General features: G+C 39.2%; 1 protein-coding gene across 1 annotated transcript in view; it reads left to right on the forward strand.

Moving 5' to 3' along the window:
- PLEKHH2 (pleckstrin homology, MyTH4 and FERM domain containing H2) overlaps window positions 1-13248 on the forward strand; it is a 1501506-nt gene that overhangs the window by 1147956 nt on the left and 340302 nt on the right. Inside the window, exon 21 of the mRNA XM_044075068.1 lies at window positions 10117-10294. Within this exon, the coding sequence (XP_043931003.1) occupies window positions 10117-10294 (178 nt within the window). The remainder of the gene's footprint in view (window positions 1-10116; window positions 10295-13248) is intronic.

Consider the following 13248-nt stretch of genomic DNA (forward strand, 5'->3'; position numbering starts at 1 on the left):
ATTTTTCATTAGTATTTATATGTGTATCTTTGAAAATTTTCTGTCTGTTCTGATATTTTTAGTTTATTATTTGCAATAGTGCATGATAAATCCTGATTGGTTATAATATTGCACATGCTTTTATCACGTCTTTCTGAGTATTCTTGTTGATCTGTTCCCTCTTTACTCTTCTAACAGTGACACTTCTTGTCTTAATTGCTTTATAGTTTTCTCTAGTCTATACTTCCATGATGGTATTCGATTTCTGTCCTTCCTTTCTCTTACTACCCTGTGTTCTTGTGGTGGAATTTTAGCTGTTATTAATTTAGCTGCACAGTAATATATCCTGTTTACTTCTCTTATATCACATGGATCTCTGTGGACAGTCCTAATTACTGTGTTCATTTGTTTTATCAAACTTCTGACTTTTTGGGGTTTATTGACTTCTGCAGTCTACTTCTTTCATTGATCTTAATATTTCTGTCTATGTCTATTAAATCAAGCAACTCTTCTCTTAGCTCATTTTCTTCTAAACTGAGGGCACATTTTGTGTTCTACATATCCTGCGGGCATTCTATAGAAAGTTCTTTAGCATCTTCCTGTGGCACATTCTCTTCAATTTCATCCTGTGTGATCCGTTGCTGTATCATATGGGAACTCACTGGCCTATTACTCCTCACCATTGACTGTGTCAGAGTTGCCACAGTTTCCTGTTCCTTCCCTTGCTGTCCAGATTCAAGTGAATATTTATACTGGTTTCCTATGGAAGACTCCAAAATATTTTCATATGTCAACTGACCAGTTGCTTCCCATTCCACTGCTTTCTCCTTAATTTGGATGTCCATTGTTCTATCCTGCTGTGGTACTTTCTGAGTTAGATTTTCTACACTGAATCCTTCACTTCACAGGTACTCCACAACCTCAGCTTCTGTTGCTTTAACTTCTCCATTACCAACCTTCTTTTCTACTTTTCCTCTTTTTCTTATTATTTTTTGTATTGTAAAGTTTTCCATGTCTGGATTCCTTTGCCTGTATTTCTCTTCAAATATATTTGGTGCTGCTGTTTTTGTATTGATTAGTTTTGCTTTTTCCTTTGCATAAATATTACACCATATTAAATCTCTTTTTCTTTCCCATGTCCATATTTCTTCTTCTTCAGATGTCTCCTGAACTTCCTGTTTCTCCTTACGTTGTGGACTCATTCCATCATACTGTAATGTAACCTATTAGACCTTCTACACCAAATCCATCACTTTGCAGGCATTTCATAAATTCAGTTTCTATTTTTAATCTCTACTTTACTAATCTTCTTTTCCCTCTTTGTGATATTAGTTTTTGTACTGTGGAATTTTTCGTATCTGGATACGTTCCTGTATTTCTCTTCAAATATCTTTGGGGCTGCCTTTTTTATTGATTAATTTGGCTTTTGACTTTGCATAAATATTGCACCATATCAAATCTCTGTTTCTTCCCCATGTTCATATTTTTTATACTTTTATAAAATCTCTAATCTCTAGGTTTTGTGTATATTTTCACACTTCCTCAGATGCTTCTTTTCCCAAAAAGATAAAAGTTTCTTGATCTGTATACTGTTTTTCACAAATCTGTTGTATTAATGAACACACGTTTTTATTTAAAGCGTCTGACAGTTTTTCTTGTGGAAGTATTTTTCTTTCCTCTAATTTCTCTCTTAATATTTTTGTATATCTTTTGTCTGGAAATTCTGGTCTTTTTGCAAAATACTTGCATAATAGTAACATTACATCATTTTTTTATCCTTAATAGTCCAGTCTATCATCTTTAGGGCTCTTCTTTGGCCTATCAGTTTTTGTGATTTTTGTCGACTGCTACTTCTTTCTACAACAGGGGGGGGTCATCCTCCCTCTTGGTCTGGCCTGGCCCCATTGTAGGAATGTTTCTGTATTTTGAGGATTCTCCACTGTCATTTTTTTTTCCAGTCTTGGCACCAGTGCGCCTACCAGGATTTGGCACTTTTTTATCCTGGGTCTTGTGCACCCAGCTATCTTTTTTTTAATTTTTGACCTACTTCTGTCCATTATATATGCTATATAAAAGTACAGTGTATATATCAGTGTCATCTTGGTAAAATTTTGTGAAAAACAGGGTCCACCTTGTAAAGGTACTCACCAAGACTTGAGGATGAATTCAATTTCAGCAATACTACTCTCCTTTGCTTGCTGGCTTATCTCTCCATTGGGACCCCTACAGACTGGACTTGCTTATGCGACACAAGGGCTTTCTACTACATCACAACCTCTTAGTTATCAGCTTGACAGTGTGGATGATAAGATTTTGATCCCTTTCAGACATCAATTTTCTGAAAAAGGTGCTAAAGGTTCTTCTGAAGGCAAGGAAACCTGCCACTAGAAAGTCTTAATTATCTAAATGGAAAAGATTTCCTAACAAGCAGAACCCTACTCAAACAGGGATTCCTACTATTCTCTCTCATTTGTGTGAGCCATTAAAAGCTGGTATAGCCTACTCCTTGATTTAGAGACAGTTATCAGCTATTTCTTCATGCTTGCACTAGACCTTTAACTACTTTCTAGGCTTGAGGTAAAGCAGTTTCTCAAGGACATCATTCATTTGAACCCACCTAGGAAAGCTAGTCTTCCTTTGTGAGACCTAAACTTTGTCTTAGAAAAACTTACTCAGCCACCTTTTGAATTAGCAGCTTTCACTTACTTCTGCAGGAAAAGCCGTTATGGCTTTCCTTCCATTCCTTAATTTTCATAAGGACATGGCTTCACTGAGGGCCAACTTATTTATACCTAAGGTGGCCAATGAGTTGTCCCTCAACCAAGCCATTAATCTTCCCACCTTCTTCCCTAACCCTAAGAACAAAGGTGAATGAATCCTTCATTATCCGGATGTGCATAGGCAGCTCAAATTTTACTTGGATAAAGCCAAAGACATTCAGAAAACTGACCAGCTGTTTGTTTTTTTCCAGGAAGCCAAATTGGGCAGCCTGCTCTCTAAACAAACTATTGCTAACAGGTTTTCTGAATCCATTTCCTTTTGCTACATCCTCCATGGTAAATCATTACTTTCTCCTGTTAAAGACTATTCCAGTAGACCAGTTGCCTTCTCTAGAGCCTTTTACAAATTAATTGATTCCAGAGCTACTCTAGAAGCAGCAACATGATCTTCAGTACACACTTTCAGTGAACTCTTTAGGGTAGATGCCTTTTCTGCATCCAGAGCCTCCTTTGCAAGATCAATTCTGTCTGGATTAATTGACAGTTCCCCTATGCCTGATCATTTACCCCTACTACATATTAAGCTCTGAAAATCATACAGCCGTTTGGAATACTGCAACAGTGTTCTAAGAAGGACATAGTGCAACTGTGTAAGAACTCACCATAATGGTAAATGTCCTACTGATCATTGCTACAGGATTCCCTTCCATGCTTCCATCTCCCCTTTTTTTCCTGTCTGTGTTATTCTCTGTTTTCTCATGGACCGAGGGGGAACCAACCTCTATCTTCTCTCCTTTCAGCGGATGTGTTCCTGCCTTGTTATCTTTCGTCAGTAGTCTCCAGGTTTCCTGGCTTTGAGATACTCAGAATCTTACACTCATACATCTGCTTTTATACACTTCATTGACATACAGAAATGTTCCCTTTTCCCTACTGTAGTGTGATCTCAGAATTGGTGTGTATAAGTAGGGATGTGGGGGGCTGGCTGCAGCACACCACACTAGGGGGTATGGTGGCATAGCTCCCCAGTTTGATAGATTTGATGTCTGTGGTGTGTGTGTAGGTAGATATGCTGGTCAAGTGATTTTTCTTGAGAAAAATATTCACTGATGTAAATGTTCAATGATGTTAATTTGATGAATAGCCGCTTGTGGTAAATAAACTTCGACGAAGTGATATAGACCCCCCCCTTATGCCCATGGGCTTAGGTCAAACATTAGATGTATGACTCTATGGAAGGTTTTGGCTTTGGTACTCCTGCTGAATTTGGTGAGATAACTCAACAGTTTGGAGTACAGCAACAGTGATAAGTAGGACATCTACTGTCATGATACTGTCTTAGACAACTCCACTGTCTTCAGAATATCCTCCTTCACCACAATTTACAAACCATTTCTTGTTTGTCCTTCCCCTGAGAAGTAACCTGTGAATCCCAAGCCAAGTGGCTTAGCACTCCCTTCTATCTTGTCTCATGGAAAACTGTCCAGTCTCCTCCTTACCATCATATCAACCACTTCCAAGCTGTATCCTGTCAGTGAAACTATATTGACTGTAGCAGTCCTTAGTTCATTTTTAGATGGTTGATTGGTTTTATTTCCAGCTTTTGCTCAACAAAGCTGTCCTAGGTAACCAAAGCTGGGTGATTGGACACTGCCCAACAAATAGCTTATTGACCTAAGACTGATTGGGTTTATGATGGGCACACATTGGCTAACAGAGGCACATAAATCTCTTCCACCATTAAAACAGGTCCTTGGCGTAGATCTGTGTAGGCTACTTCCTGAATCCACTTATTACTTGCAAATGCCTTTGCCAATTTTTGGTGACAGTAGTCAGTGCAACCGAATTGCCTAAAGCCAGTTTTCATACCACTGAGTGGCAACCCCTGACATAGCATGTAGTCTGTGTTCTCCGTATTGTTACAGCCGGCAGTTGCTTATCAGTTTAAAGGAAATGTTAACAGTTTACTTCAGTATCAAAACTTCAGAAACTTCCTAAATGAAGGTGTTCTGCAGGTGATCATAAATGGTATCACAATAAAAAATATGGAGAAGTACAATCTTACAAGTTATACAGAAGAACTGTAGATCTGTGGAAGCCAACTCATGTCAGCTATCATTTAGGTGACAACTGTTCATTATCTGGAAATAAACAGCAGCATTGTAGCAGCCTATTGGAGCTGTAAGATACACACAGACCATGAATTTCAGCTTCCTTCCGAGTTTTTGTGTACTTCTGATCTCAGTAAGGAAGACTCTGGACGTGGAGCTTTTCATATGTCACCACAATACTCATCTTCTGTGCATCTTTACCAGCACATAAAATGCTGTCTAAAGGTCTTTGTAGTGGAACCTTTGTTGTGCATTCTCACCTGCTCCATTATGGATAAGAGTCGCAAAAAGAGAGAGAGCTAATCTAATTCTGATCACTCTGTTTTAAACAAAATAGCTATGGCCCTCCGTTCTGTACGTTGCTGTGTCCATTTCTGTTCTGGTTGCCCTCAGGCAAAACAGAGAGAATCTGCTGATGAAGCAGCAAGGCTAGATCTTTCATTCTGCCTTGCATAGTTTTCATCTTACTGCATGGAAGCTGATGTTTTGATTATATGTAGTATCTTGCTCTTGTGTAAGGTTATTTGTATTTTGCATGAAATCAGGAAGCCTAATTCTAAGCAGTCTAAAGAAGGATTTTTATCAAGTTTACTTTGACCTGGTTACAATCTTCAACTTCTTTCCTCATTTGCTTTGTCTGGGTATGTCCTGATTATCTTTTAAAGTGGATTATTCTGTCTTGTCAGCTTCACTACCCTGTGAACTGACTGTGCCTTCACTTCCTAACATAAAGTTGTTTTCTGAAAGTACTGCTTCACCTTGGACCCCCTAGAAAAGGGGTTCTCCATCCCAAGAATTTTAATTTTGTTAGAAGAATTTATGAATCCTTCAAATGAACTATCTTTTTGGGTTCCCTTGAAATTTCAATCCCACAAAGCTTTTCTTTCATTGGCATTTACCTCAGATGGGAGGGTGTCAAAATTGCAGATTGTAATGTGTTCTAAGCCTTACAACATCATAATCTATTAATCCATTCTTCATTTAAAAAACATTTTAGACATTGACTTTGAAGTAGAAGAGCTTAAATGACACTATTTTAGTAATCTGCTCATAATTTCTTAGATAGGATTTAACACCTTATAGATCAAAGAAGACAACTTTGACTTTATTATTACTTCAACACTTAAGTCATCAGGAAATCAGATACCATTTCTATACGTTGGCCCTAACAACCTTTTAGTGGCTGTTTCCACAGTTTTTCTTCTGACAATCAACTCTTCCTCTTTTGGTCTGTTATTCAGACAACCAGAGGATTTTTATGCTTCCCTGCCCATGTCATTCCCTAAGACATTACTTTTCAGCAACACCCAACCTCTTGTAGGTGTCAGCTTTGCATCAGGCTAGACTGCCTTCTGCGCCTTGAGTGGGCAAACCAGTGTTGGCTATTCACTCCCATCCTCCTTATCTGACTTCTCCTGCATCCAGGTGACTTAACTGATCATGGATAATCTGAGCCAAAGTCTGGTACTTCTGTGTCACTGAGCAAGCTTTTTGCCAAGTATGCTGAATACCCAAATTAAAAAACAAACTGTTTCTAATTTGGTAGCCATTTAGATTGGATTGTGCTGCAACCCAACCAAGTCCATTCAGTGCCCTGCTATGACAAATTCTTCCAGATGTAATCCTATCTCTTCACTGATTTTCAGAAGAGTGCCACTGAAATGTGTATGAGGCTGTGACCTGGTCATCTGTTCATATTTTCCTCAAACCTCTACAAAAATGACTACCAGTCTAGGGCAATTGCTGGTTTTACTCCAGTAGGTATTCATTCCATGCAATAAGGCCTCTGCCATGTTTTGTTTGCACAGCTTGCCACTGTCTTTACATTTCAAGAATACCAAGAAGACAAGAATTGAAGGAAATGTTTTATAGTACAGTTGAGTGAAGACCTCTCCCGCTGATTTCAGTAGCTATCTTTCTGATGGTTCTGCCTTCCCTCAATTGCCTTTACAGTTCCTGTATTTTCTTTTTTTTTTTTTTTTTTTTTAATTTCTCCAAATCTTTTGGATTTCTAATACCATACAGAAATGGACCCCATTTCTAAGTCAAAGTATGATTAAAGTTCATGAAATTAGTATTGTTTCAGTCTTTGATGTCAGCCATAAGTGCTCTTCGCAGCACCTGCAATGTGCCCAGTAATGATTCCTCCTGCAGTTCGTACAGAGTTACATGTATGGGTAACATATCTAAATACGATTGTAAATTATTTTTTATAAGACCCATTGCTCTTACTACTATTGGAACTGTCTGGTTATCTTTCTTCCTCATTGCTCTCATTTCTGCCTGCAAATCCTGATATTTTATGACTTTGTGTCTCTCTGTACACAAGCCACTGTAATCACTGAGTGTAGCGATTTCAGTGATCTATGCTACTTTTGTCTTTTTTTCATGGGCCGCTATATCTGGTTTTCTCGCATCTATCTTTTGAGTTGTTGGTAATGGGTGATCCCATGTGATGTAGACTTCATCATTTTCTATGATGCTTTGTGTCTCATGTTTCCAGTGTTTTTCAGCTACTTCAATATTATAAAGTTTGCACAAACCCGATTGCAACAGTCTTGCCACATTATTATTGTTTTCAGTATACAGTCCTTCTGCCATTAGTATATTACAACCAGCACCAAGGTGTGCAACTGTTTCAAGTTCTGTTGTACAAAACCTACGTTTATCTGTTTCTCCCACATATTCAATGGACTTTGTAAACCATTGTGCACATAGCCCACTATCTTGGTCCGCCAATAATAACCTTTTATCTTTTGGTTTGAGTTCACCTCTCCTTAACTGTTCCTGTGTTTGATCCTGATTGACATGAGGTTCTTCCAGGAGTTTTCTATACTTGCAACTGTATTTATGCATTTTCCACATTTCTTGCCTTTTTATTTGATCCTTCACCTTATATTCTTTCTTTTGTTTTTTGGCACATTCAGTTGCTGCAGGAGTTTTATCTACTTTTGGTTTGATTTCCATTCCCACTTGATGCAGATGTGCTTCAGCTAGGCTAAGAAGGGAAGTCATCTTAGATTTATTCTCTTCATGTTTCAAAACTTTAACTATATTTGGGTCTTATGAGGTCAGCAGAGATGTATGTAGTTTCATGATTGCAGATCTGTGCATGTAATCAGTTTCAAGCAGCCCCCATACCTCCTTCAGAACAAGGAATATATAATGTTGGTATGCACTGATTTTTATAAATCATTTGATGAGCATGAAGCATCCTTCGTTTTCCTATCTAATCTATCCAACATGTTTTGGGGCCAGTCAGTCACTCCAAAACTGTAAGTTAGGACAGGAATAACAAATTGGTTTATAGCTTGAATTTTGTTCCTAGATGTCAGCACTGTTTTCAAGATTAATGTACGTCTTCTAAAATAATCCTTAGGAAGATTTATTTGCATTTGTTCATGTTTTATTGTTGATCCTTCATCAATTCCCAAATATTTATATACTCCCTCTTGCTCAAGTTCTTTTATATCACATTCATGTCCCAAACTGATGTTTTCTTGGTGCTGCAACTTTCCTGCTTTTAAGATTGCTCTTGCACATTTATCAAGACCAAATTACATTCTTATATCATACTAACAAGTTTTGACTACTTGCAGTTGTGCTTTCAGTTTCCTCATCTGATGAGCTATACAGTTTTAAATCATCGACAAAGAGAAGATGAGAAGTCTTTACACTTTGTTGCTTTCTGGGAGCCAAATTGTAGCTATTACCTAATCTGTTAAGCAAACAGCTTAATGGGTTAAGGGCAAGGCAAAAGAACAATGGTGACAGAGAGTCACCCTGAAATACCCCCCCCCCTTTGGAGTTTTATCCCTGGAATAATAATTTGCCCTTTATCATGGCTTAACTACAAAGTAATTGCCACTGTTTCATGGTCACTGTGATGTAGTTTATCAGTATAGGGTATGTCTTATTTAGTTTTAAGCACTCTTTTATCCATGAATGTGGGATACTGTCAAATGCTTTTTATAGTCAATCTATGCCATACTTAGCTTCTTCCCCTTTTTTCATTTCTCCACTATGACTTTATTTAACAGCAAATGATCCTTTGTGCAATATGACTGTCTTTTATTGCCCTTTTGCTCTATTGCCATAATTGAGTTTTCTTCTAAATGACTATAAAGTCTGTTGGCATCAATTCCAGTGTATAGTTTATATGTCATTGGAAAGCAAGTTATTGGTCTATAATCTTTAGGGTATCTTGCAGGTTCACTCTTAAGTAGGAGCATTGCTTTTGCTGTTGTTAGCCAAGTTGGTGTCTGTTCGGGGTGCCCATATAAATAGTTCTTACTCATGGCTAAATCTTCATGCAAAGATGTTAATACTTTTAACCAGAAGTTAGGTACTACATCTGGGCCTGGGGTTTTCCAATTAGAGGCTTTTCTTAACTTTTGTTTCAATCTCTCTGGCTGTTAGTTTCATATCCTGTACCTTTGAACTTCTTATTATTTCCATACTATATAGTTCCTGTATTTTCTCTGTAGGAGTGACCTGTTGATTTTTAAATGGATAGTCTATCCTGTTGTATTTTAATGTAGAGTGAATACTGTGTGGGTGCTGTGGTAAAGTGTATCCTCAGGAACCTATTCTTCAGATATAAGAGGCACAGAAGTAAGCATAGATTTTGGGAAAGAAGGTGTGGCATTCTTGACTGATATCACTTTTAGCAAATGTGATAAGGTGGTCTTAATCTAGAATTTATTATTTCAGTCACTTGTCCTGACAGAGACATCTTTGTTGCATGTAGTTGGTGATAATGTCAGAGACTGACTTATTGAACATGTTGTTTCATTGGTCAAGGAGGCGAAGACCCACTTGCCAATTGTGCCACTGCTCCAAAGTTCTGAATGGTATTTCATCCCTGCAGTCTGGAGATGTCTTTTACTATTGGAAACCATGAATGACCTTTCAGACAGCCAATAAGGGCTTGTGGGACTGCTTAAAAAATGGAGATGGCTAGTTCCTCCCTTGTGAGGGCCGGTACCTGGAAGTTATGAATACTGGAAAAACAGGAATGAAACCTATTATCTGAAGTTATGGTGAAGTCCTTAAATAACTGTACTTTTCTGCAGTCCGAACTCCTAAACTCTTGCATTGAATTCATGTATAGTGAAGTCATTCCAAGAGATGAAAAGTACTAGTTTGATTAGCAGTTAAACATAAAAATTCTTCTTATTATTATTATTTTTTTTTTGTTATTAGCCTTGCTTTCTGTCTAGACTTTGGTCCAGGGTGAACTAATATATCAATTTACATTATGTTGTAATCCCTGCTCTGTTGATATGCTTTTGTTGTTTTCCCAGGACTGAAATTGGTAAATATGCCATTTATTGTCAGCGCTGTGTAGAGCGAACGCAGCAGAATGGGGATCGTGAAGCCAGACCTTCAAGAATGGAAGTTTTGTCAACTCTGTTACGAAATCCCTATCATCACTCTTTGCCTTTCAGTATTCCAGTGCACTTCATGAACAATACATACCAGGTAAGAGTCAAGCTGTAAAACACAATCTATAGAATATCACATTACCTCACAGAAGACTGAGTCTGGCACCTTCTAAGTGCATCAACTGCATCTTGCTTTGTCTTCTGTTTACAGTGGTACTAATTTTAAATTATAGAACTAAAGGCAGCACATTATTATGTGCAATTGTGCTGTTATATTCTGCAGTGGTGAAGGACACCTGTATAAGAACTGAGTGGTCCAGACCTTGTTGTGGTAGTGGGAGGTCTTTCTGCTTATCAGTGAGAGTGGTAAGCATTAGACCAGCCTATCTGTTACAAGAGGAGTGGTTTCCAGCTAAGAAATTAACCTTATTGGCCGTTTTGGGCTGATTTCTGTCCCTTTCATCTTTCTGAGTTAAAAACCTGTGTTTGTGCGGGTTTGCACATTGGGCAGCGCCACTTAGCTAGGGTTAAACTATTCCTAGTGCCATAAAGTCTGCTGTTCAGTTTTTCCCTTAGAACTAGCCAGATTCTTAATTTTAGCACTTGAGTCTGCTTCTTCGTGCTCAGCACTTGTTCAGAACTTTTGTAAGCACTAAATAAGCTACAAATCACTACAGCACTCAACCTTCCTCATTACCTAGTGGATAACAGTTTTTGCACTTATCTTCCTCAGTTACTTAGAGGAAAACAGCTCTAGTACTTAATTCCTTCACTTGTCAAGAGGAAAATAGTGATACCCAGGCATGTCCAAGGGACAGCTCCCGGTGTTCTCTCCTGTCTACCTGATGAATATGGGCATCTTGGGGCAATGTAGCAATTGCCTTATGTACACAGATACCCCTCTCCTTCTACCACCCAACACTACATCCTGTGAGAGATGCATTTATCTAGCCAAATTGGAGGCAAAGCTCTCTCAAACCAAGACTGAACTTGTAAGTCAAGAGGAGAAAGTAAACACTTGCACCACACCACACTCATCACATAGACCCACTAAACCTACACCACCAAGACCCACACATAGATACACAAAAACATTTGTGGAGGCTCTCAGTAATAATCTGCCCAAGCAACAGAGACCTCCAAAGCAGAAACGCAAGCAATCTCCACCCCTCAACACAACCCAAAAGACACATAACCCGCAGACTTAGTGTACCACTCAACCACAGCCCATAATGCAAAACAATGTACCTAACACATTAGTCATAGATGACTCTGTAGTCAGGGACACTGATGTTCCACTCACTAGACTAGACAAGGAGAAGGTTACTGTTAGCTGTATGTTGGGCTCCAAGATGCGCCAGATAACCCACGCACTCAGGTCACTCCACAACAAGTAGAAATATGACTCAGTCATTGTCCATGTTGGTGTGAACAACCTGAGATGTACCTCCCTGGACTACATGAAAAGAGACATGGAAGAGCTCTCCGATCTTTTAATCCAGGCAGGTACGACGCTAGCCCTGAGTAACATCCTACCTTCACCCAGAATGATACCACAGTACAAGGACAAAATGATTGACTTCAACAATTGGCTAAGCTTCTGATGTCATTCTAAGGGGATCCAGTATCTGTCTGCCTGGGGCAACATGGTCGACAGGCCTCGATGCTTTGCGAGAGATGGCCTGCACCTGTCGCTCCTGGAATTCTGGATACTGGCTAAGGTTCTTGCCACCCATATTGTGCCTTTTTTAGGCAAGGTTCAAATGACAAACCCACCACCATAACAGGTACAGGCAAACAAAAACTGAGGGTAATGCTACTCAATGCTAGAAGTCTAAACCTCAAAATGCACTCACTCGAGAAACTCCTTAAAATGGAGAACATCGATATCTGTGCAGTGACTGAAACCTGGTTCACAGCTCCAGAGAGCACCCCTGCATTACCAGGCTATAACTCATACCATACCTTTCGGCCATCTAACCTGGACCAGAACACCAAAGACGGAGGTGTGTCCATAATCATTAAGGATATCCACACCTCCAGGCTAGTTGCCCAACATAATGCATCTGAAATTATCCAAGTGCAACTAACACTGGGCAAAACTACAATCCAAATTGTAGTTTTCTACAGATCCCACACCATGCCCCAGGACTCCCACTCCTCTTTCCTTGATATACTGGAAAATATTAGGGTTCCACCAAACACCCTAATAATGGGTGATTTCAACTACCCCACCATTAACTGGAAAAACTACTCATGTACCAATTTCTTCGCTCAACGTTTCCTAGAATTCATAAACTCCAGTGGCCTGGATCAACTTATCCACAACCACACCAGGGGCAACAATATCCTAGACCTAGTCATTACCAACATGAGTGACCGGTGTTCCATACCTGAAGTCAACTTCTCTTTGGTCAGATCTGACCATAGGCTAATCACCCTAGATATCCACATCCTGCCCCCACCCCCCATTAAGGAAACAACTGTAAAAAATATCTCCAAAGCCATCTTCATGCTTCTTAAGACAGAAGTGGCAAACTTCACAACACCCATACAGATGGACAATGCAGTTATGACTACAGAATCCTACATAAATGCACTGTATAAGCACTTACACAAGTGCATGGATCTTGCTATCCCTAACAGAACCAAGACGCTATCCTCCAAAAAAAGGAAGCCAATCTGGTGGTCCTCTGCTATAAACAAACTCTACAACAGAAGGGAAACTGTTGCAGAAGAGGGTAAAATCCCATGAGTGGAGTAGCTCCCTGGTCAGCCTCAGTAAGAAGCTGAGATCCCTCATAAAATCCTCCAAAGCAAGCTATGAAAACAAGATTGCCACTGATGCTAAGGACAACCACAAAGCATTCTATAGCTATGTCAAGAATCTCAATGGCAGTACCCAGGTCTGCTCTGAGTTACAGCGACAGATGCCTGGTGTAAGAGCCATGGCCTCAAACTAAATGCCAAAAAGTGCGTTGTCATCCCCTTTGGTAAAAACTCTGTACCCATGAACTACCACATAGGAAGCAATCCACTTAACACCAAAGG

Source organism: Protopterus annectens, chromosome 6.part0 (assembly GCF_019279795.1).
Source record: "Protopterus annectens isolate FY-2018-M chromosome 6.part0, PAN1.0, whole genome shotgun sequence".
Lineage (NCBI taxonomy): Eukaryota > Metazoa > Chordata > Ceratodontiformes > Protopteridae > Protopterus > Protopterus annectens.